The sequence below is a fragment of the Panthera uncia genome (genome assembly GCF_023721935.1).
Source record: "Panthera uncia isolate 11264 chromosome E2 unlocalized genomic scaffold, Puncia_PCG_1.0 HiC_scaffold_19, whole genome shotgun sequence".
Classification (NCBI taxonomy): Eukaryota; Metazoa; Chordata; class Mammalia; order Carnivora; family Felidae; genus Panthera; species Panthera uncia.
In genome coordinates, this window is record NW_026057588.1 from 9,980,054 (window position 1) to 10,005,238 (window position 25,185).

Here is a 25,185-nt window from a genome sequence, read left to right on the forward strand (position 1 = left end):
AGTGGGGGGGGGGGGGGCCCCTGGGGGGGCAGGGGACCATGCTCCAGGACCCCCCTTCTTTTTTTTTTTTTTTTAATTTTTTTTTCAACGTTTTTTTTTTTTATTTATTTTTGGGACAGAGAGAGACAGAGCATGAACGGGGGAGGGGCAGAGAGAGAGGGAGACACAGAATCGGAAACAGGCTCCAGGCTCCGAGCCATCAGCCCAGAGCCTGACGCGGGGCTCGAACTCACGGACCGTGAGATCGTGACCTGGCTGAAGTCGGACGCTTAACCGACTGCGCCACCCAGGCGCCCCAGGACACCCCTTCTCTACCACTCGGCCAAAGGGATCCTGCGCAGTTATCTCCGCTTGTACCCCTTTGGGGATGAGCTGCTCACTACCATACCTAAGGTCCCCCCTTTTGTTGCTTTAGGGAGCATGGAAGTTTTTCCTGCCCCTGAACTTCCCAGTCATAGGCGCGCCCAGAAATACACCCAGGTCCCAATGACACCCCTCGCCCAATCCTCATTTCTCCCCGCTCCAGCCCCACACTTCGGTCACACGCTGAAGGATCCCAAGGACAAATATGTTTATTTACAAAATGCACACCCCCTCCCTCCGCCCCCCAGCCTGCAATGCATGGGAGAGAGGGGTCAGGGCCTCACACACGGGAGACCCCAGGAGCACCAGCAGGGGAGGAGCCTGAGCCGGGCCGGAAGGACCCGCCAGCCCCGCCCCTCCACACTGAATGCAGCAGTGGGTGGGGGGGTGGAGGAGCAGTACTCCCTGCCCAAGGTCACGACCTTGTGTCCAGACGGTTCATGTACTCCTGCAAGGCCTTCAGGCGGGCGTCTATTTCCGCCATGTCCGCTGCCTGGTGGTCCGAGCTGTACTCTGTGAGAGCAGGTGAGAGGGGTGGGTGTAGGGGCTGTGAGGGCCCAATATGCTGTCCTCAGACTGTGGGGCAGGGTAAGGGGGGACACGTGGAGTCCCAGGCTCACCTTTGATAGGGACCCAGCCCCCCGAATTAGCCGGGCGTCTCTGACGGCGGCCGCGATCCAGAGGGGTGGACTTTTGCTGCAGGAGGAGGCACGAGAGGGGGTTAGGGACCCTCCCTCTAGTCCTGCCCCCCAAGTCCACTGGAAGTTCTGAACCCGAGGATCTCAAAAAATAAGGGCTGACACCCACTGGCCACTTACTGGATGCAAAATCACCTCCCGGGAGCTTCACCAGAAAGAACCCTCTGAGGTGAAGACGATTACCATCCCCATTTAATTGATCAAAGACACTGAGGCTGAGGGACACACAGGTGATAGGAAGGGGGCGGGGCCGGTTTTAAGACCTTTCATTGGAGGCCAGCGCTGGTGCCCTTGGCCACCATCATCTGCCCCCACCCCACGCCCACCCTCCCCTCCGACCTAAGGCTCAAAACATTCGCCACCAGAAGCATTTCGGAGCCACCCCTGCCCACCTGATTCCCCCACAATGGAATCACGGAGGAAAGGGGCTTCTGGGAGGTTCATGCCGCCCCCTCCCCCTCCAGGGTCTGGGGAAAGACACTCACCGTATTGGACCCACTCCAGGTTGTGGGGCTGGGAGGCTTCCCGCGGCGAACGCTGACGGGAGACGGTAATCAAGGACCGACCCGAGAAGCCTCCGGCACCTCCCACCTCGCCCTCCCAACGTGGTTTCAAGGCTCCAGCCTCCATCACCCAATTTCCCTGCAAAAGCCTCTTTCCAGCCTCCCCGGACACCCGTTTGGAGGCGGTCTCTTCCCCCAGCCCAAGTTTTACCCTCTAGGGAGGGATTCAGAGAAATCCTCAAACTCGCTGCAGGAGCTGGCGGACGAGCAGCGGCTGCGGAGACTGTCCACTAGAGGGAGAAAGAGAGCGTAAGTCTCCGGCGCTCGCCCGGGGCGCCCAGCCCGCCTGCGGGCCCCGCGCTCTGCAGCCCAGTTACCCGAGGAGCTGCGGTGTCGCGAGCGGTTGGCCGCGTCCCCTCGGCCGGTCACGGCGGCGGGCGGCCGAGTCTGGCGCGACCAGGAGACGGAAGGTCCGTCGCCGCTTCCTCCGCTGCCCCGTCGGTTCCGCTGCTGCTGCTGCCTGCGGAACCGCAAAGGAGACGCTCACCCGGCCGCCCCGCTAGTGCCAGGAAAGGCGTCGCTGCGCCCCTACGGGTCGCAGCCCGGGGCCAGTGACTCCGTTGAGGTCACGCGGCCTACGTAAGGAAGAGGCACGCGGACACGCAGACCAGGTGGTGGTGGGAGACAAGGAAGCAGGGCGGGTGGGGGGAAGGGTCAGGAGCGGAGGTGGAGTTCAGGTGCAAAGCAGGAGCAGGAAAGGGAGAGACGGAGCAGGTGACAGGTGATGGGAGACCGCGATGGATGAGGGCACAGGTCAGCGGGCCAGTAAAGGGCCAGGGACTAACTTCATCTTGATCTCTCTCTGCTTCTTCTCCTTGGCTTTCACAAAGGCCGTGGGGTCGAAACGGGGCACGTGACCACCTAGGATGGGGTGGAAGAGTGTGCAGAGAAGAGGCTGGGGTCACAGGATCACGCCTCCACAGCTCTAGTCCATTCCCCCTCCTCCCACAGGCAGGGCAGGGCAGGGCCCGGCCGGCACAGACCTGTGGGTGAAGGCGAGGGGCGGACGGGGCGGCCTCGACCCCGGCTCCCCCGACCGCTCTCCCGGGAAGAAGAGCGGGCGGCACCGCGACCACGAGATGTGGAGCGCTCCCGCGACGACGAAGCCCGATCCTCCCGCACCCGGGGCGGCACCACCGGCGGAGTCTGTCTCCTGGGAGCGCAGGACCCAGTGTCAGTTTCCCGCCGGCCAGCTCCTATCTCAACTCCTATCTCAAGCCTCTTCTCGGATCACACCAACTCCGAACTTTCTGGTCCATCCCACCATCAACTCCCAGACATTCACGCCCTTGCACACGACCCTCACAGACACCTTACCTTGTCCCAGGCTCCCGCCCCTCTCGGAGCCCCAGAGAGCGCCCCAGAAGAACCCGTCTGTCACTTCCCTGCATCCTAACAAACCCCCTTCACCGGGACCCTTCTTCCTGAGCTCTCCCACCGCTCCCTAGAAATCCCTTCCAAAATTCCGTCACCCACCGCAATAAGAAACAGCAGACATCAACCAGATCCCCACCGGCGGGGCCACAACCTTTCACCGTGTGGCCACGCCCTTTCGCTCTACGGGATAGCCTCAGGGTCCACCCCTTCCCAATCTCCAGGCCCAGCCTCCTGACACACGCTCCAAGCCCTGCCCATCTCCCCACAGACTCCGCCCACCACGTCTAACTCAGCCCCACGCGGTCCATTAGATTCCTCCCACCGCTCCGTCCCCACCCACTCTCAGCCTCCCCACTCAGGCCCCGCCCACACGCCCTGGGCCCCGCCCTCCCCCCCTCGACTCCACACCTCCTCCCCAGGCTTCGCCCGTCCAGGCCTGAGCACCCCTGCAGCCCGGTCCCGGCTCCAAGACCCCGCCCACCCCAGACCGCGCCCCTCACCCCCTCTTGTACACCGCCAGCTCGCTGTTCACGGTCCTCAGCCGCGCGCGCAGGCTACGCTCCGACGCCTTCACCTCCTCCAGCTGCCGGGGGAGAACAGGGGCGCGAGGGCCCAGACTGAGGCCGAGGTCCACGGCCCAGCGGCCACCCCCGGCCTGCCGGCCGCCCCGCCCCCTCACCTCCTTGGCCAGGCGCCCGCAATCCTGGCTGCGGCGGCCCACCCCGCGGTGTCCGAGGCCCCGCTCTTGCCGAAGCTCCAGCTCCAGGCCGCGGACGAGCCCACGCAGCGCCTCAGCCTCCTGGCGCGCCGCCCTCCCGGCCAGAGCCTCCTCTCGAGATCGGCCCAGCTGGGCCTCCAGCTCGCGCTTCTCCGATGCCAGGCGTGAAACCCTGGGGGAAGAGGGTAGAGGGAGGACGACAGAGTCGGGAGGGAGGGCGTGCACGATCCTATCATCCTCACTTCTCCATGGGTGCGGGCACGAACCATTTCACCTGCTCCAGGAACCGGGAATGCAGCCCCACCACTCCAGCCGCCCCCACGGCCCCGTAGTCTCTCTTCCCACGGGAGGAGGAACATGGCCATCCATCCCGCGGCGAGGACACAGCCCTGTGAGATCTAATTCCAAAATAAGTCATCAATCTGCCCTTCTCTGTACCCTGAGAGCCTAGCCCTGAGTTCCTGGCCTTACATTGTCTCCCACGCCCCCACCCCTGGCCTCCCAGCCATCACCGCCTCCTATTCACCAGAAGATTCTTTGTAAAATGCAAATCCGATCAGGTCACTACGGTGCTCAAAACCTTCCTTGAGAAAAAGATGTACACACAAGGCTATTCATTGAAGCACTATTTCTTTTTTAAGTTTATTTATTTTTGAGAGAGAGACAGCGGGAGCAGGGGAGGGCCAGAGAGAGACAGGGAGAGAGAGAGAGAGAGAGAGAGAGAGAGAGAGAGAGAATCCTAAACGGACTCCTCGCTGTCAGTGCAGAGCCAGGGGTGGGGCTCGAACCCACGGTTGGAACCCAGGAAACCTCGAGCTCATGACCTGAGCCAAAATAGAAAGTCCAACACTTAACTGACTGAGCCACCAGGGGCCCCAGCACTATTTTGTAATGTTTATTTATTATTTATTTACTTTGACGGGGGGGGGGGGGGGGCAGAGACTGAGAGGTACAGAGAGAATCCCAAGCAACTTCCATGCTGTCAGTGTAGAGCCGGAAGGGGAACTCTATCTCACCAACCTTGAGATCATTACCTGAGCAGAAATTAAGAGTCGGAGGCTTAGCCGACAGAGCCACCCAGGCGCCCCGCAGCCCTATTTATAATAGCAAAAGAGTAGAAATAACCAAAATGTATACCAACAGAAAGGAAGCTGAATTTCTATGATACAGCCACTGAACTGAGTACCACACAACTAGAAAAAGGAAGGAGAAAGAGCTCTATATCCTGTCGCCAAGTGATGGCCAGGATAGAAGTTTAAAAACAGGGCTGAGGGGCGCCTGGGTGGCTCAGTCGGTTAAGCGTCCGGCTTCGGCTCAGGTCATGATCTCGCGGCCTGTGGGTTTGAGCCCCGCGTCGGGCTCTGTGCTGACAGCTCAGAGCCTGGAGCCTGTTTCAGATTCTATGTCTCCCTCTTCCTCTGACCCTCCCCTGTTCATGCTCTCTCTCTCTCTGTCTCAAAAATAAATAAATATTTAAAAAAATTTTTTTTAATAAAATAAAATAAAAAAATAAAAACAGGGCTGAACAATGTTTAATACGTCTCTTTATGCAAAAGAAAAGAGGGGAATTATAAATCATATTATGTTCATATTTTCAAAAATATGTAAGGATAAATCAAAACTTAAAAAAAAAAAAATAGCTTACCTATCAGGGAGAAACCAGTGGCAACAGGGACACAAGTTGGACCCCACTAAATGTACCTTCTTAGTTGTTTTTTTTTTTTTTAATTTTTATTTTTATTAAGTAACCCCCATGCCCAATATGGGGCTTGAAATCAAGACCCTGAGACCAAGAGTCGCATGCCCTACTGACTGAGCCAGCCAGGTACCCCCGTACCTTCTTTTTCAGTTTTGACTTTGGAACTCTGAAAATATTGTATTTAAACAAATTTTAAGAAATCAACCCCTAAAACTTTTATTTTTTTTTTAATGTTTATTTATTTTTGCCAGAGAGATGGAGACAGAGCATGAGTGGGGGAGTTGCAGAGAGAGAGAGAGGGAGACACAGAATCCGAAGCAGGCTCCAGGCTCATGACCCATCAGCACAGAGCCGACGCGGGGCTCGAACTCACAGACTGCGAGATCATGACCTGAGCCGAAGTCGGCCGCCCAACTGACTGAGCCACCCAGGTGCCCCAACCCCTACAACTTTTAAAAGAAACTCGCTCAAATAGATCTAACTGGGTATAAAGTTGGTGGCATATTGGAGAATTATGTCAAGTGGCAAAAACAAAACAAAAATAACGTGGGGTGCCCTGGTGGCTGTCAGTTAAGTGTCCGACTTCGGCTCAGGTCACAATCTCACGGTCCGTGAGTTCGAGCCCCGCGTCGGGCTCTGGGCTGATGGCTCAGAGCCTGGAGCCTGCTTCGGATTCTGTGTCTCCCTCTCTCTCTGCTCCTCCCCCATTCATACTCTATCTCTCTTTGTCTCTCAAAAAATAAGTAAACGTTAAAAAAAGAAAACATTAAAAAAAATAAACTTAAAAAACTTTTTTTAACCTTAAAAAAAAACTATATATTGACAGTTGTTGTCACTTTCCAAGTTTAAATCAATTAGGGATCTGAAAAACACATAGATGCCTACATTTTTGGCAAAACACTGAATTTATCCTTTACAATCCAGAACAAGGCAAGGATGCCACATATCACTGCTTCTTCTCAACACTGTACTGGTGATCCTTACCAATGCAATAAGGAAAGAAAAAGAAATGAAAGATAAGGATTAAGAAAGAATTAACAAAACAGTCATTTGCAGATGAAATGATTATAAACATTAAACATCAAAGGAAATCTACAAATTATTAGAAATAATAAGAAAGCTGGTGGAAGTTACTAGACACAAAATCAACATCTACAGTTAGGGAGGCCTAGGAGGCTCAGTCTCAGTCGCGCTGATGGTGCAGAGGCTGCTTGGGATTCTCCCTCTCTCTCTCTCTCTCTCTCTCTCTCTCTCTGCTCCTCCCGTGCATGTTCTGTCTCTCTCTCAAAATAAATAAAAATAAACTTTAAAAATTTTTTTGAAAAATACAATTATATAAACATCTATATCGTTTATATTTAAATAAACCATTAAAAAAAATCACCCAAAGATAGGAAAAGAATCTAACAAAAGTATGATAGAATAACATCATTCAGACATTAAATAAGACCTAAATAAATACCAAGGTATATTGTTTATATATTGGAGTACTCACTATTTTTTTAAGTAGGTTCCATGCCCAGTGTGAAACCAAATGCGAGACTTGAACTCACGACTCTGAGATCAAGACCTGAGCTGAGATCAAAAGTCAGAAGCTCAACCAAGTGAGCCACCCAGGCATCCTGTGGAATACTCACTATTTATACAGATTTCAGCTTTCCTTAAATTGTTCTATAGATTCAATGCAATACCAATAAAAATTCTAACAAGTTATGGGGCACCTGGCTGGCTCAGTCACTGGAGCAACCAACTCTTGGTCTCAGGGTTGTGAGTTTGAGAGCCATGTTGGGTGTAGAGATTAGTTTATAAAAAAATAAAATCTCAAGCCTATTATTCTAAAAAAAAAAAATCCAACAGGTTTTATGTTTTTGTATTGAAAAACCTATTGATTCTGAAATTTATAAAGAAATGCAAATTTCCAAAAATAACCAAAAAATTCTTAAACTGGAAAAACACAAGTCAGAAGACTTGCTCTACCCAGTATGTCTAATTAGAAAGCTACAATACCTCTAACCTACATATATTATACACACACACACATACACACACATTATTTGTGATAAAGGCGACAATGACGACACAGTAGGGAAAGGATACTCTTTTCAATAAATGTCATTGGACTGATTGACTGGCCATGTGAAAAAAATATGAAAGAGCCTCTACCTCCCCCCAAAATCGATTTCAGGTGGATCGTAGACATAAATGTGAGAGGCAAAAGACAAAAAATTATAGAAGACGATATAGGACAAGATCTTCATGATACTGGGAGAGAAGGATTCTAAGGCAAGACATAACAATTACTAACTTCAGAGAAAAAAACGTATAAATTAGGCTACATCCACAATTCAGAACATCTATTTATCAAAAGACACTATTAAGAGAGTGAAAAGGCCAGCTGTAGAGGGCAAGGAGGTGTCTGAAATACATAACATCAACAAGGGGCTCATATCCAGACTATATAAAGAGCTCCTGGAAATCAGTAAGAAGTAGATGACAAAAGGAAAATAGATACGACAGGTGAACAGGCAACTGACAAAAGAGGAAATCCAAATGGCTACTTAAATATATGAAACACTGCTCAACCTCTTGGTAATTAAGTGGATGCAAATGAAAACTACCAAGAGGTACTGACTGGGCTGACGGGAACTTCATAAGAAGGACTCAGATCTCAACCTCAGAACTCATCAGCCCCAACGCCACCTGACAGTAGGCAAGTACATGGCACCCCCAAGGAAGGTGTCTTGCCAGAGACCTAAATCTGATTAGCCTCTAGCTTTAACAGTGACTTCACAGGAAATACAGGGGACAGAGGAATACACTGACCATGGAGATAAAACGAAGTATTTACAGAGGAAATCTGATGTCTGGGATTTGCTTCTCGGGGAGAGGGGAGGGTGTGGATCAAACAAGAAGGGCAAAATGTAGAACACCGTTGAATCTGGGGCACAAATGCTTGTGCATCCTGCTTCTGTCTACTGTGTGTGCTTGGAATTTTTCCTAATAAAAAACTTCTTAAAATCTGTAGCTCCCCCACCTTCTCCCAGGAGCTCCCCATTTGATTCCCCCTCCTCGCCTCTCCTCCCACCTTCCTCTCCCGTGCTGCGTCAGCCAAGCTTCTCTTTACAGATCCAAGTCCCTCCTCCTGCAACACTTTCTCTCATCCTTTAAATGTCGCATCCGCTGTCCCCAGCCAGGCTAGGTCACGTCCCTCTGTTCTCTGCTCTCATGCTCTCCGTACATTTCCTTCCTATAGCACCAGTCATTGTAGAGTTGGCATTTATCAGTGTGATTATCTGTCTTCTGTCTGGATCCTTACTCCAGCTGTCTGGTCACCGTGAGGGAACCTGAATTCTGTGGTCGGGCTGTGTCCAACTCTACTCCACTTATTACGAGCTGGGTGACCTTGGGCAGTAGCACCTCACATCTCTGGGAAGTGGAACAATAACAATACCTACGTATAAAGTTGTATAAGAATCTACAGAGTGCTTGGACCATATCTGGCACTGAGTAAGGGCTCTAGAAACATTAACTCAGGCCGGGCAGTGTGCCTGGCACACAGTATGAACTGGATAAACACTGATGGATGGATGGATGGATGGATGGATGGATGGATGAATGAATCTTGGAGTCTTCCCAAACTCCCTCACTACAGTTAGGAAGAGGAAGCTGGGAAGAGGAAGAAGCCACCAACCAGCTGTAGGATCTCAAGCCATCCTCTCTGGTTCTGGTTGGCTCTGAGCGACAGAGGGCGCCACGCTGTGGCCAGTCCGGGAAATGCATACATCCACACACACCAGAGAGGCCAGAGGGTAGATCCTGAGGACGAAGTGAGGAAAACACTTATCCTGCTTCCCAGCAATGTACAGCCAGGCTCTTCCAGGAAGACCCACAGGGCTCTCCAGCCCCAGGGGCCCCCACCTCCTCCCTGTCAGCCCTGAACACTTAGCCCTGGCCTAGCGGCCTAGCAGCCACCAACGTAACACAACAGCTACAGAAACAAAGGGGGCTTGGTGCTGGCTGCACGGATTCAAAATCTAGCCTGGCTATATATTACCTACTGTGTGACCTGGGGCAAGTTCTCTAACCTCTCTGGGCCTCAGTTGCCTCCTCTGTAATATGGGGGCAAGAGCAATGTCTACCTTGCAAGGATTAAAAAACTTAAGTCACGAAGGGGCACCTGGGTGGCTCAGTCGGTTGGGCGTCCGACTCTTGATTTCGGCTCAGGTCATGATCTCACGGTTCATGGGATCAAGCCCTGAGCTGGGCTCAGCACTGATAACGTGGAGCCTGTTTGGGATCCATTTTCCCTCTCACTCAGTCCTCCCCTGGCACGCTCTCTCTCTCAAAATAAACAAACATTTGAAAATAAATAAAAATTTAAAATTGAAATGAAAAAATTTTTAAAAAATAAAGAATAATAAAAATAATTAAAAATTAAGTAACAAAGCACTGAGCAGAATCCTTGGCACACAGTTAAATGCTCTATAAATGTCAGCTACGGTTATAATTATCATTGTTCTTACAAAAATTTTATTTGCCCTTCCCAATGGGCGGGACTTCCTCCAGGTGGCAACGGCGTCCTGGATTCAGCACGCCACAGGGCACAGCATGCAGCAGGCACTCGGTAAATATGCCAAAAAGCCTTTGCTCTCTTCACTTTACTCTGCCAGCCCCCGTGTTTTCACCACATCCAACCAAACACAAAGCCTTTGCACACGCCGTTCCCTCTGCCTAGAACACTCTTCCCCACTCGCTTCACCTGACTCACCCCAAGACCCCAGCAGGTTCCTATTCAGCCTCCTAGAGCACAGACTCCCTTTTCTGCCTAATCCCATCTCTGCTAGCAATGCTATTCCCAGGTGGTTATGTGATCAACGTCCATCTGCCCCCTGGGCTGGCCACAACGTGAAGGGCAGGGAGGGGGCCAGCACAAAAGAGGCGCTGAATATAGCCCCACCTCCACCGTCTTTGCACATGCTGTTCCCTTTGCCTGGAACGCCTCTCCCTTACCAGGCAGGCTCCAGTCTCCCCTCCGGGCTTCCCAAACTCCATCCACTGGGTATCTTCACTGTCTACAGACAGAGCTATCTCCCCCACTGGACCTGGAGTCCCAGGAGGGCAGGGCCAGGATTGGCTGAATCATTGCTGTGTCCCCAGCACCACCCAGCACAAGGCAGGCACAGAAGAGGGGCTCGGAATAAATGTTTGGTGAACAAGGGACCACCACCCTTCCAATAGTGCTGAGCATAGGGCCAGGCAGTGACTGATGGGATGCCTCCTCCCTCCAGCCCCAACCGCATTCGCCTCCCGGACTCACTGTTCCCTCAGGTGCCAGATCTCAGTCTCCCGGGTGTCCCGAGCATCCTGGCCGTCCAGCCCTCGAAGGCGGCCCAGCTCCTCCTTCAGTGAGCGGATGATGCCCTGCAGGACCACAGGGTCCGGCTTGCCCTGGTACAGGAGGGGCAGCGGGTAGTGAATCCTGAGGAAGATTAGAACCGTGGCATCTCAGAGGCCAAGAATCCACCCGAGGGTAACTACCAGACCCTGAGAGCCTTCGAGCAGGAAAATGCACAATTCCAAAAACCTCACATTCCTAGAGGCTTAAGTTCTAAATGCAACTTCCAGCCCCCTCCCTGCGCCCAGATCCCTTGCACCAGCTGGCCGTCCCTGAGACTCCCTTCTAGAGCAATTTTGGAACCCCTGGCATTGATGGGCCGGGTGCAGTCCGAATTAACTTGCTCATCACACGCTGCTGGTGGAGTGAAAACTGGTATCACGTTATTTACCACCAAGCAGTCCTAATTCGATTCCACAGGGGTAGATTCTAAATGGCCTGATCTGCGTCACCGCTTAGCAGAGGAAAGGTAGGGCACCTTGATTAACGGCCGTCCCACCAGACGCTATGCTCATAGGACTGACAACTTCCCATTAGAAAATCCGGGAGCGATTATCAAATGGGGCAGATGCTATCCCCTGGCTACCCAATGGCCATTGCCAGCTCCCTCCTCCCTTGCTGCCTCCCACTGTACAGGCTAAAGAGCCAGGCATTGATTTTAGCAGCATCCCCTACCCATGACCACTTGTGGCCAAATATTAGGGAAAGGCCACAAGACCATTTCTGGCCAGATATGATAGGAAACCTATTGGGCATCTTGTAGGAACACTTCTATTTTCCTGATTAAAAACAAAAACAAAAGCAGTAGATGCAATTAGCAAGTACAGCCCAGTTCTCTTCCTCTTGCTTTGATACAGAAGCCACGCCTGGAGGGCCAGCAGCCATTTTGTGACCTTGAGGAGATAAGGATGAGGTCCAAAAGCCAACACTTCAAGGATGACATAAAAGGAATAACACAATACCAAACCATACAAACCCCAACAGTGAAGATTCCAAAGGCACCACCCCCACCCCGCCCTCAGGGTTTTCTGAGTTCTAACTACACCCTCTCCTACCCACCCACCAGCCTGAGCCTGGAGCCAAGTCCTTTATCCCCACCTGTCAAACTCCACAGAGTAGATGAGGATCAGGTAGCGCTTGGAGTTGAGCTGGGCTGATCTTGAGGCCAAAGGGCCTGGGCGGCCCCCCATCTTGCGATTCCGCAGGGACTCCAGGTCTGTGTAGGTCAGCAGGTCAAGGGTGACCGACTCACTGCTCTGTTGGAAGAGGACGAGAGGAACGGCCAGGCCCGGAGCACACAACCCCCAAAGCCAGGCCACGCCCCATCCATTCGTTGGGCTAGTGGGGCCTTTCCGACACTGAGACAGATGACCAGGATGGCCCTGCCCCAGGGGCTGGCAAAGGACACCAGAGGGAGAAACTGGTAAGAACCTAAATGCTCAACCATGGGGGACAGCTTAGTGCTGTGGCTCTCCAAGTGTTGTCCAAAGGCCCCTGGGGGTCCCCGAGACCCTTTCAGGGAATCCACGAGGCCAAGACAATTTTCCTAATAATACTGTCATGGGCCCTTTTTGCTGTGTTGACATTCTTGATGTTCAAAGACTTTCCTTGGGGAGATCGGTGAGGATATTAACAAATGTGACTTCCTGATACCGGATAATGAAATGTGTCAACACTCAGAAGGTCCACATAACGCAGCGAACCGTATTTTCCAAATGACCGGTGCATGATATGATAAAATGGGCAAAAGATCCAAGCAAAGTTCAAGGTACATCAATAGAGTTTAATGTAATGTAAAACAAAAAGTTCATTGATATGCTCTCGGACTCCACACTGCGACAAACCTTTGAGAAATGACCACCTGTGCCGATTTAATACGTTAGCAAAGAAGGATGTGCACCATGATCTGATAAAAGCAATTAAAGGGGGCGCCTGGGTGGCTCAGTCGGTTAAGCGGTCGACTTCGGCTCAGGTCATGATCTCGCGGTCCGTGGGTTCGAGCCCCGCGTCGGGCTCCATGCTGACAGCTCAGAGCCTGGAGCCTGTTTCAGATTCTGTATCTCCCTCTCTCTGACCCTCCCCCATTCATGCTTTGTCTCTCTCTGTCTCAAAAATAAATAAACGTTAAAAAAAAATTTAAAAAAATAAATAAGTAAATAAATATTAAAAAAAAAAAAAAACACATCGCAACAGACTGAATGCAGAAGCACATATAAGAATCTAGCAGTTTTCAGGGCGCCTGGGAGGCTCAGTTGGTTAAGCATCTGACTCCTGAGTTCCGCTCAGGTTATGATCTCATGGTCTGGGAGTCTGAACCTCTCATCAGGTTCTGTGCTGACAGTGTGGAGCCTGCTTGGGATTTTGCCTCCCTCTCTCTCTGCCCTTCCCCTGCTTGCATGCGTGTGCTCCCTCTCTCTCTCTCTCTCAAAATAAATAAAAATTTTAAAACTAAAAAAAAAAAAAATCTAGCAGTTTTCTATTAAGCAAGGCATTAAACAGATTTGCAAAAATGTAAAACCATGCTGTATTTCCTACTAATTTATTGTGTCTTAGAAAATGTATTTTTTCATTAAAATGTTATTTAACACATAACAGGCTTATTATGGCTATTTTAAGTGAACTCATAAATATCTTGAAGTTATTCTCAGTTTTAATTTATAAAACAACTTAATTTACAATACGGCAAACAGGGGCGCCTGGGTGGCTCAGTCGGTTAAGCGTCCGACTTCAGCTCAGGTCACGATCTCACCGTCTGTGAGTTCGAGCCCTGCGTCGGGCTCTGGGCTGATGGTTCAGAGCCTGGAGCCTGTTTCAGATTCTGTGTCTCCCTCTCTCTCTGCCCCTCCCCTGTTCATGCTCTGTCTCTCTCTGTCTCAAAAATAAATAAACATTAAAAAAAATTTAAAAAAAAAACAATACGGCAAACAAATATTGATAGAAAAAGCCTGCATAAACAAAAGCTCTTTGATGGCCTCAATAATTTTTAAGACCACAAAGGGCCATGATACAAAAAACGGGGTTACATAAATCATGCTCAATGAGCGTAACAGAATACTAAGCAACCACTAACAAGGATGACAAACTCACAAGTTGATGACAATAATAAAAATAGACAATATCTATAAAGCACTTATTACGAGCCAGACGCCATTCTAAGGTTTATACACAGAACTTATTTAATCTTCACAACGCTGTGAAACAGGGACTACTTTATCCCCCATGACAGATAGGAAAACTAAGGCATGAAGGGGAAGTAACTGGCCCAGGGCTCCCAGCTAGTAAGTGGCAGTGATGAGTCTGACTTCAGAATTCATGCTCTTGACCATTGTGCTATTCTACCTACACATACACATGAAGTGCTAACAGTCTTGAGTAGGGGAGATAAAGGGGATTATAAAAGACTGTCAGTTTCAGGGCACCTAGGTGGCTCAGTCAGTTAAGCAGCTGACTTCAGCTCAGGTCATGATTACACGGTTCATGAATTCAAGCCCTGTGTGGGCCTCCGTGCTGACAGCTCAGAGCCTGGAGCCCGCTTCGAATTCTGTGTCTCCCTCTCTCTCTGCCTCCCCTGTTCGTGCTAGGTCTCTTTCTCTATCAAAACTAAATAAACATTAAATAAAAAAAATAAGAGGGGTGCCTGGGTGGCTCAGTCAGTTGAGCGTCCAACTTCGGCTCAGGTCATGATCGTTCGGTTCATGGGTTCAAACCCCACATCAGGGTCTGTGCTGACAGCTCAGAGCCTGGAGTCTGCTTCAGTTTCTGTGTCTCCCTCTCTCGCTGCCCCTACCCCACTCATGCCCTGTCTCTGTTTCTCTCTCTCTCCCAAAAATAACTAAAACATTTAAAAAAAATAATAAGAAAGAAAGACGGTCAGTTTCTAAGTCGCACACTTTAATATGTGAGTGCAAATATCTATAATCAGAGAAATAATGTAGGTCATAGTTTTAAAATGCCTAAATAGCACCCTTGCCACTCCAACGTCCAACCTGCTCCCCCCCGCCACTGTCAATACTTCTAACTACTTGACGTTATACATTTTTTCAATTTTCTGTTTCTCCCACTAGAATGTCCATTTCATAAAGGACAGGAATTTTATCTCTTGTGTTTAGTGCTGTATCCCAATGTCTATCACAGTGCCTGGCACACGATAAATGCTCAGTAAATTACGTGAATGAGTAGCTATACTCACTGATGTGACTAAATTTTTATGAAATATCGTTTAATCTTTTACTTTTTTAACTTTTTAAGTTTATTTATTTATTTTGAGAGAGACAGAGACAGCATGAGTGGGGGAGGGGCAGAGAGCGAGAGCGAGAGAAAGAGAGAATCTCAAGCAGGCTCCACGCTGTCAGCACAGAGCCCGACGTGGGGCTTGAACTCACAAAACTATAGGATCGTGACCTGAGCCAAAACCAAGAGTCGGAGGCTTAACCGCCTCACGTGGTTTAATCTTTTCAAAGCAGATTACAGAGGGGTGCCTGGGTGGCTCAGTCGGTTAAGCGTCTGACTTCAGCTTGGGTCATGATCTGGCAGTTCATGGGTTCGAGCCCCGCATCAGGCTCTGTGCTGACAGCCCATAGCCTGGAGCCTGCTTTGGATTCTGTGTCTCCCTCTCTCTCTGCCCCTCTCCCACTCGCCCCTGTCTCTCTCCCTCAAAAATAAACATTAAAAAAAAAAACAACAACTTTAAAAGCAGGTTACAGAATACTTTGGGAAATATATCAACTATATAAAATTATACATCTGCAAATACACACACACACACACACACACACACACACACACTTTCACAAGTAAACAGAGAAGTGGTGAAACGGCTGGAGTGATTTTCACCAAAATATTAACAGGAATGAGTGTTAGTAGAGTGATTCTTCCTTTCTTCTGGACATCCCTCTGTGACAGGAATTTCCCACATTAGAGTAACCATCACTAGAATCAGAATAAACCACTTACATTTGGGAAAGAAGAAAAAGACAGGCCTGTCCCTTTAAGGAAAGAGCCGGTAGAGGGCCTTGCATCCGTCACATGGCCATCCACCTCCCCAGGGATCCACCCCTAGCTCCCAACCTGCCCCTACCTGGGTGAGAGCTGACTCCAGCATGTTACAGAAGATGTTGAACTGTTTGAAGTTCCCTGTCTTGTGAGTCAGATCTTCGATGACTGGGTAGAGAGAAAAGTCCTTCCTGAAGTCTGACCACCTGCCCAGCCCAAGAGCAATGCATCCAAGCTTCCCAACTTGCCCCCCCTCCAGGGCCTCTGGCCTGAGGGACGAGCCCTCCACCCCCACCCCACCTTAGGGAGTCTGGTCGGGTAGAAGACGCAGATGGGCGGGTTCCTGGTTGACCTCATCTTCCGGGAGAAGGTGATCCCAGGGAAGGACAGGTGAAACCACCCCAGGCAGGCACACTCACAGCTGGCATCGAACTCGCCCCGCCACTGGTCAGCCGTCATCCGGTCCTCCACCTCCAGCTCTAGTACCTGCCCAGACACCACCACCCGCACGGCATGCTCCACACCCCGGAAGACATAGTCCACCTGCAGGCCGGCTGGCTGGTCCATGGCCAGTGTCGCTGGAGAAGGGATGAAACAGAGACCCAGAGGGGCTGAGAGGCCAGGCTCCAAGGCCGGAAGGCCAAGAATTCATATCCTGGCTTCACCATTCGCCAGCTTTGACACCTCAGGAAAGCGATTGCCTCTCTGTGCCTCAATCTCCTCATCCAGAAAACGGGTATAATAATGGAATCTACCGCAGAGTCTTGTCATGATCACTAAATTGCAAAATCCACATAAAAACACTTAGAACTGTGTCCACGCCCCACGCGTGCTGGCTGACAGGATATATGATTTCCAACAAGAGAATCGTGATTAATACACTGATATTAATTTATTAATCCTTATGCTCATTATCTATTAATCAGTCACGCATTCATTCAAACGTTTGTGGAGAAAAATCAAGCTACAAAGGGAGACAGAGAGTACTGAGGTCAGGCAGAGCAGATTTAAAATTTTTATTTTATTATTTTTTTTTTAGAGAGAGAGAGCGCATGCGAGCAGGAGAAAGGGACAGGGGAGAGTGGGGGGAGGAGAGAGGGAGGGAGAGAGACAGACTCTTAAGCAGACTCCATACTCAGAGCAGAGCCTGAATCAGGACTCAATCCCATGACCCTTGGATCATGACCTGAGTCAAAATCAAGAGTCAGACGCTCAACCAACTGAGCCACCCAGGCACCTCCAGGCAGGGTAGATTTTTTTTTTTTTTTTTTTTTTAGTTAAAAAAATTTTTTTTAAACGTTTTTATTTATTTTTGAGACAGAGAGAGACAGAGCATGAACGGGGGAGGGTCACAGAGAGAGGGAGGCACAGAATCTGAAACAGGCTCCAGGCTCTGAGCCATCAGCACAGAGCCCGACGCGGGGCTCGAACTCACGGACTGCGAGATCATGACCTGAGCCGAAGTCGGACGCTTAACCGACCGAGCCACCCAGGCGCCCCTTTTTTTTAGTTTTTAAAGTCTATTTATTTATTTTTTGAGAGAGACAGAGACAGCGCAAATGGGGGAGGGGCAGAGAGAGGAGAGAGGATCCCAACAGGCTCTGCGCTGCCACAGAGACTGACGAGGGGCTCGAACTCTGAAACCACTCTTAGCCAATAGGGCTTACTTAGCCCTCTTCTCTTAGCCAATAGGGCTACTACTCCCTGTTAGTTCTATGGAGTGGAGGTCAGGGTCAGATCTGTGCGTTCGGCATGGATTTTAGGGAGAGCCCCAGGTTGCTTGAGCTCGTATCTAGCTTCAGGTATGTGCACAGACACGGGCAAGTTACTTAATCTCTCTTGGACCCAGATTCCTTCTCTTTAAAGCACATGCTCTCCTGGGTGCTGGGGATACCATGAGAAACCAGATTTCGCCCCTACCCTCAAGAGGGCGGCAGCAGTCAGAGGTATAAAAATGTCACACACACACACACACACACACACACACACACACACAAGTTGGGGGGTAGGGCTCCTGGGCGGCTCAGTCGGTTAAGTGCAGACTTCCACTCAGGTCACGATCTCATGGTTCATGAGTTCGAGCCTGGCACCGGGCTCAGTGCTGACAGCTCAGAGCCTGGAGCCTGTTTCAGATTCTGTGTCTCCCTCTCTCTGTCCCTCCCCGACTCGTGCTCTGTCTGTCTGTCTCTCTCTCAAAAATCAAATAAACATCTTTAAAAATGTCCACAAAAAAAAAAAGTTGACTAGTGGGAAAAAAGGAGACGCTGGGGGTAGGGGTTGCTTTTGTAGCTAAGGTAGCCAGGGAAGGGCTCTCTGAGCAGACGCCTGGAGAGGGGTAAGGAGAGGCCAGGGGAGGGCTCCACGGTGGGATGTGCCTCGTTTATTCTAAGAACAGCAAAGTATAAGCGTGAGGGACGGAGAGAGGGGTAAGTGATGAGATGAGAGAAATACCCGGCCAGATGATGTTCATGCAAGCCTCTGTAAGCCCATAGGAGGATAACAGGGCTCATGTCCTCAGACTGGTGTAAGGATTAAACGACTTAATCCCGATAAAATCCTTGGACAAATCAAGCAATGCCTGACACAGGGCAAGCACTCGATACACACCGGCATTATTATTATTATTATTATTATTATTATTATTAGTTGTGTTGTGTCTTGAAAGGCAGTACAGAAACAAGGCAAGTCCATTTTCTCCTCAGTGTACAGATGGGGAAACTGAGGCTCGGCAGAAACCCACAGCTGCCCCAGGGACAGAGCTACCCAGGACTGCCCCCAACCCAGATCACGGGGACCCCTCCAATGCCTGGTCTCCTCCTCTCCCCCGCAACCTTTGCTCCGCGTCATACTCTCCCCCAAAAAGTCTTCCTAAAGGCTGATATTGGAAAATATAACATTTATGAGGCCAGAAAATGATGAGCCCTGAAACTCTAGGCCAGAGGTCTTTAACCTTTTTAGGAGTCTTTGTGCCTCTGATAGCCTAATGAGATCTCTGAACTCCCCCCAGACAAATGAATAACCAACCCTTGGCGAGTAATTTCAAGGGCTCCCAGAATACCACCCTGAGGCCCATCCACAGATCCCCTTTCTCAAAGGCCCAAGGACAACCGCCAAAGCCCCAGACATCCTGGCAGGCACCTCTGACTCTAGACCCAAGTTCATAAATTTATTGGGGGGGGGGGGGCTCTCTCGAGTTTGGAACTGGCTGATGGAATCGAGCGACCTCTTCCCCCTGAAAATCCATACTCTCACAATTGGGCACTTTCACATTCTCTGGAGGTTCAGAGGTGGGGTTAATAATCCCTGACCTATGGGCAAACAAACAGCTACACATTTCAACGTAATCCTGCTCCCCCCCCCCCCCCCAGCGCCCCTCGGTCCTCCGCGCGAGTGCCAGGCAGCGCTGGCCCTGCCCCGCCCGGTGCCCTGGGCCCCGCCCTCCGGCCCCGCCCCTCCGGCTCCGCGAACCAATCAGTAGTCGCGCCATTCCGGTCACCAAGGCGTTGGAGGTACCGGCAGAACCCCGTAGGAGCCTTAACAGCTTCACCGCCCCACTCACCACCACCCGGCTCGCTGCACCAAACTCCAGGGAGGAGACAGAGGAGTAAAGGGGCCCGTCCCATCCCATCTCCACCACCAACCCAGCCCTGCTCTCCTCCCCCACTCCCCCACAGAAGCTCCCCATTCTCTTCCCGAGAATAGCAGCCCTTCCCTAAACCACGGAGCCTTTCCTCATCCAACTGCCGTGAAGTCATTAGCCTCCGGCTCAGTCCCCAGATATTAAGCCCCTGAATATTCTCCCCGAATTCCACTGTCCCCTTACACACACCTGCCCCCCGCACCTCCACAAACTTCGCCCGCTCCCCTCTTCTCGGCCTGATGGGAGCACCCCTGCTACCTCCACATTCCTTTCCAGACCCCAACTCCCCATCTGGGGATTCTGAGCCTGGAGATTCCGGACTCCCTTCCCCTCCCCGCTGCAGAACCTCCCTCCCTCCATTTTCCAGCCTCCCCCCTCCTACCACATTCCGGAAACCAGCCCTCTTCATTCCCTTCCCCATGTCCCTTACTGCCATGCGGCTCTCCAAGATGGGGGGCGGGATGGGCCACATTCCCCCTCTCCGTACACCAGCCCCCAAGTTCTCCTGAGGTCCCCCCCCCATATTTTACCTGACTTTTGCTCCCTCCTGTTATTCCGCCTGGATTCTGCCTGCATATTTGCCCAAGGTTCTACTCCACAGTGAGGATCTACCCCATTTTCAGCCTGTCTTACTTTCCCCCATATTTCACCTGGATTCTGATCCCTCCCAAATTCTATGTAACCCCCCTCTTCCCCCACACACACACATTTTCCATCTCCCTTCCCTGCAGAGCCTTCCCTGAACACCCTGCCTACCCCCCCCCCCCCCCACCAATTCTGGGATTCTCCAGACCCCGAGCCCCTCCCTCCTTCCCACCCCCCACCTTGTCCTTCTACCTGCATCCTTCATCCTTGCTCTGTGACCAGTGGCCCATCCTGGTTGCTGGTTTCATTCCAGTCCCAAGACTCTTCCTGGCTCCTCTTCTCCGCCTCAGCTTCCCGACCCTGCATTCGAGGCCCCGCCCCCGCCAACCCGTGACGTCAGCCCTTCAACCTTGCGCGCTCCGCGTGGACACCCCAGCACCCCACTCGGGCCCACACAGCTGACCCCACTTCTCGGGCCTCACGACCTCATGGCTTCAGCACACACGCACATGCGCACAAGCCCCCTCAACTTTCCGACCCCAGCCCTCTCCCTCCCGTCTTTCACTAAGATGACTCCCCTCTCCGCTTCCAGGGTCACACCCTGGCTCCTCCCCCTCCCAACAGCGCTCCCCGGATATTCCAGATTTCACAGCCCTCGCCCTACGGTGGGGGTGGGAGCCAAGACAAATCCACATCACCATCTCCCACACAAGACAGGGGTAAATCACCAGCTCTGGCAGCCCCCACCCCGGGTGGTTATTTCCACCCTCTCCGCAGCGCCCTCCTGCCCCCACCACCACACGTTCCAGCCTGACCATGACCTAGCCGGCCTCTCCTAAGCAGTGTACCCCCCCCCACCTCACATACTATACACACCGGCCTGGCCCCGCCCCCATTCTAAGCTCACCTCACCGCCCAGTGGGTGAATTTGAGCTGGCTAGAACTCCCCTCCCTTCGCCCTGCGCTCCCGCAGAATATAGACCAAGAGCCTTCCACACTGTCCCCCTGGAACACATAAACACGAAAGGCTTCTGGGACTCCCCAGGATCCACACCTCCACAGCGCACACCGCAGCCCATCACCACCCCGTGGGGTATCCAAATCCCGCCCCCCGCCCCCCCACTATCCCTCAAAGGCTTGTTGCCTTAGATAAGGACGATGCACACCCGATCAACCAGTGACTCATCGTTTAATTCTGCTCTCTGGCAGCTGCTGTAACCATCCCCCATTTTACGGAGGACGAAACTGAGGCTTGCCCAGAATCCTGCAGCGAGGGAAAGGCACACCAGACCCCCTACACATTACCCAGCTACCCTTCCCGGACCACCTTCTGCTTCCTCCTATAACTCCCTGCTCCTTTCCCTCCCAGCACCAATCCTTCTGGGTGGTCTCGTATCTTAAGCATGACACACAGGGACTCCTGGCCTCAGCTCCCATCCCACCACCTGCCCACAGTGTGACCCAGGGCAAGGCACTTAGCCTTTCTGGGCCTTTTCCCATCAGTCAAGTGGGGATAATAAGAGCTCCCATCTCACACAGGGTGACCGTGGGGATTAAATTAATACATGGAAGGAGGTTCGAACAGTGCCTGGCTTTCGGTCAGCTGTTTACCATCTGTGCAACTAGCTGATGATTAGTTGACAGACTAGAAACCCAAGATTTTGATCATTCCTGGGTCTTCAGCACCGTGGGCCTGGCACAGATCAGGGGCTACTTTATGCAAGATGCCAGGAAAACGGGGTTGTAGGTACTGGATACAGCCTAGGTCTGGTCCTCTCAGCTCACCCCTTGTCGCCAGGTCCCAGCTCCAATGTCCACTCCTGCAGGAAGCCCTCCCTGACCCCCAGGCTAGGTGAGGAGCTGTCTCAACCACCAGGCTCCCCAGCACTGCCCAGCAGAGGGCCAGCCACAGAGGGGAGGGTTAACGATGAGACAGCTCCTGTCCAAGCTCTGAACTGGTTTCTCCGAGGGCTGCAGGTGGTTGATGACAATGCGGGATCTTGGGCATGGCCCCAAATCGGCAGAAGCAGAACTTCTGGGGGGAGGGGGTGGGCCCAGGAATCTGCATTTCCCACAAGCTCCCCCAGCACTGAGATCTGAGACCTTACACCCCTGGATGCGACAGTCTTCCCAGTTTATTACCCCATCTTGACCCCACCACCCCACCCAAGACTCTCCCAATACCACAGGGAGCCCCCCCCCCTAGAAATGATGGAGATGATGGTAGAGTATAAGTAACGCTTTTTAAAGCATCTGTGGGCGGGGCGCCTGGGTGGCTCAGTCGGTTAAGCATCCGACTTCAGCTCAGGTCACGATCTCACGGTCTGTGAGTCCGTGAGTTCGAGCCCCGCATAGGCCTCTGGGCTGATGGCTCAGAGCCTGGAGCCTGCTTCCGATTCTGTGTCTCCCTCTCTCTCTGCCCCTCCCTGGTTCATGCTCTGTTTCTCTCTGTCTCAAAAATAAATAAACGTTAAAAGAAATTTAAAAAAAATAAAATAAAGCGTCTCCCTCTCTCTCTGCCCCTCCCCCGTTCATGCTCTGTCTCTCTCTGTCTCAAAAATCAATAAACGTTAAAAAAAATTTTTTTTTTTTAAATAAAGCATCTGTGGACACTTCTAGGTGCTGAGTTCTATACTCTTATGAGGCAAACACTCTATCACTCTAGTGGGGGGTGGGAGTCTAAGAAGCCAGTGGATATAAACAAACACAAATATATGTTGGGTAGGAGTCAGTGTTACCAAGGAAAACAAAACCAGGTGATGACGGGCCGGGAGTAACAGGGGCCAGTTTCTCTTGGGTGGTCAGCGGAGGCCTGTCTGTGGATTTGACATCTGAACAGAGACCTGAAGGAGGTGAGGGAGAAGCCACGTAGACATCTGGAGACTACGCGATCCTGGCAGGGGAGAGCAAGGACATTCCCCGGGGTGGGAAATTTGGTATGTCTGAGGAACGATGAGGAGGCCAGGGTGGCTGAAGCCGTGTGAACAAGGGAGAATGGCAGGAGTTGAGGGCAAAGTGGAGGGGGAGCTGGAGCCAGTGGGGGCACTACAAGCTTGGCAAGGACTTCTACTGCGTGAGGTGAGAGCTATGGGGGTGTCTTGACCAGGGAACACCATGATCTGACTTGTGTTTTAACAGGAACCTCCAACGGGGGGGGGGGGGGGGGGGTCAAGGGCAGAGGCAAGGAGCCCAGCAAGGAGGCCACTGCAACAGACCAGGCAAGAGCAGGTGATGGCCCGGATCAAAGCAGTAGCAAGGGAGGTGGTGAGATATGGATGGATTCTGGAAGTGCTTTGAAGATAGGCCCATGAGATGTGCCGATTGACAGATGGCATGTGGGCACTGGAAAAGGGAGAGTCAAGGACAATTCCAAGGTTTTTGTCCTGAGTACCCGAAAGGATGGAACTGACATCAGCTGGGTTTGAAGACTGAAAGGGGGAAATACAAGCTTGATTGGGGACAAGTTTCGAAAGCATGTATGTCAGTTGGACCTCCAAGTAGAGAAGAGTCGGCCGTTGGACAAATGAGTCTGGAGTTCAGGGGAGAGATCCAGACTGCAGACAGGCATTTGGAGACATCATTATATAAAGAGCATGTGAAGCCAAGAGACTGGGTGAGGCCACTAGGTGGGAGATATAGACAAGTAAGAGATGAGGTCACCCTAACGATGATAAATAAAACTGAGGCACAGAAGGTTAAACAATTGGCCCAAAGACACCGTGACGGTCAGTGGCAGGGCCAGTGGCAAAGCCAGCATTTAAACTCAGGCAGCCCCAACTCCGGACCCCACACTCTTAACCACTGGTAGGGTTGTTAAGAACTTTCAGAGTTAATTCATTCAAAACCTGGCACATAGTAAGCCCTCAACAAACGCTACGTGTATCGATCACATGCCTTCACACCTCGTTAACACACACCTTCATCCCCGGAGTCCTCACTCATTTCCTCCCTCGATATAGTTCCTCACCTGCCCTCCACCCGAATCAAAGCTTGTCACTCATCGCAAGGACCTCCGCTCCTCCACACTGCGCTGTAATAACCCCTTGCCTTAAAACCTCCCATTAAATCGCAAGGCTATATCACAAGGGCGTTTCTGTATTTTACCACCTGCTGTCGCCTGCTTTACACACTTTCCCCATTAAAGACCCTCCTGAGAAATACAAAACATCTCCCCCACTCATATGCTGCCCTCTGCCTTACAAACACTCATCAAAGCGCCTATCCGTGTTAAAGGTCACCCCCTCTCGACTCTTACACTGCCCGCCGCAGCCCACCTTCCCCCAGAGCATCCCCTCCCCCCAGGATCGCCACCCCGGCCCGCGCACCCGCTACTCCCGCCGCCTCTCACCTTCTCCACAGACACCCCTCCTCGCGAGGGGTTCAACTGCCGAAGCTCCAGCCCCGCCCCAAGATCCGGCCTTCTCGCTTCTGATTGGCCCTGGTTTACTCCCAGCCGAGTTCTCATTAGTCAAAACAGACGCCCGTCACGCCGTGTCCCGCCTCGGAGAAGAGCCCACCCACCAAAGCTTGCAATTGGCCAACTCGGATGAGAGGTTCCTAAATGGGCCGGGTCGTCGGTCTTCTCTCCAATCTTTACTGGCTAATTACTACTGCCAGTCATACAAGGAGGGGTGTTCCTCGGAGGGGAGGAAATCCTGGAAGTAGCCCCTTGACTCCGCCCGTCGCCCCCTGCAGCGGAATAGGACGCTCCCACGCGGAGGGGCGGACCGGAGGAGAGCCGGGAACGCATGCGCACAGCCGGGTCTTGGCCGCCGCGGGTCCGGAAGCTGCGGAGAAGTTCTTAGCTGGAAGGAGGGTTTGAGATTTATCGTTGCTCAGTGTGTTCCAAGTCTGCATTAAACACTTACAGGCCTTGGCTTATTTAAACTTAACAACCCTGCAGTGTAGGGGCTGCTGTGATCCCCATTTTGTTATTAAGGAAACAGTCTCAGAGAGGAACAGCCGCTGCCCGGGGATCGCACAGCTTGAGAACGTATTCCTATTTTGAGCCAGTGAGTCATCAACAGGGCCCATAGAGCTTATAGAATTTGGTGGAGGTGTAGGGGAGGGGACCATTCCTTAAGAAAAGAAATACAAAGTTACTAACACAAAATTGGGTATGAGCATGAAAACGTAGACTATGAAATAATAACGA

General features: G+C 51.7%; 1 protein-coding gene across 2 annotated transcripts; it reads right to left on the bottom strand.

Annotated features, from left to right (window-relative positions):
* Positions 1-554: 554 nt before the first annotated feature.
* CCDC61 (coiled-coil domain containing 61) lies at positions 555-24,472 on the bottom strand. Of its 2 annotated transcripts, none has more exons than XM_049621725.1 (14): positions 24,379-24,472; positions 16,225-16,383; positions 15,891-15,973; positions 11,912-12,069; positions 10,736-10,897; positions 3,681-3,891; positions 3,502-3,584; positions 2,608-2,777; positions 2,410-2,485; positions 1,942-2,084; positions 1,776-1,854; positions 1,547-1,598; positions 984-1,059; positions 555-876 (listed from the first exon to the last, which is right to left on the bottom strand). In XM_049621725.1, exons 2-14 carry the CDS (start codon positions 16,370-16,372, stop codon positions 779-781), a joined length of 1,539 nt encoding a protein of 512 aa, XP_049477682.1. In that variant the 5' UTR covers positions 16,373-16,383; positions 24,379-24,472; the 3' UTR covers positions 555-778. The 2 variants fall into 2 exon arrangements, with proteins under 2 accessions (XP_049477682.1, XP_049477681.1); XM_049621724.1 differs by lacking the exon at positions 24,379-24,472 and adding an exon at positions 20,283-20,874.
* Between the last annotated feature and the right edge of the window lie 713 nt (positions 24,473-25,185).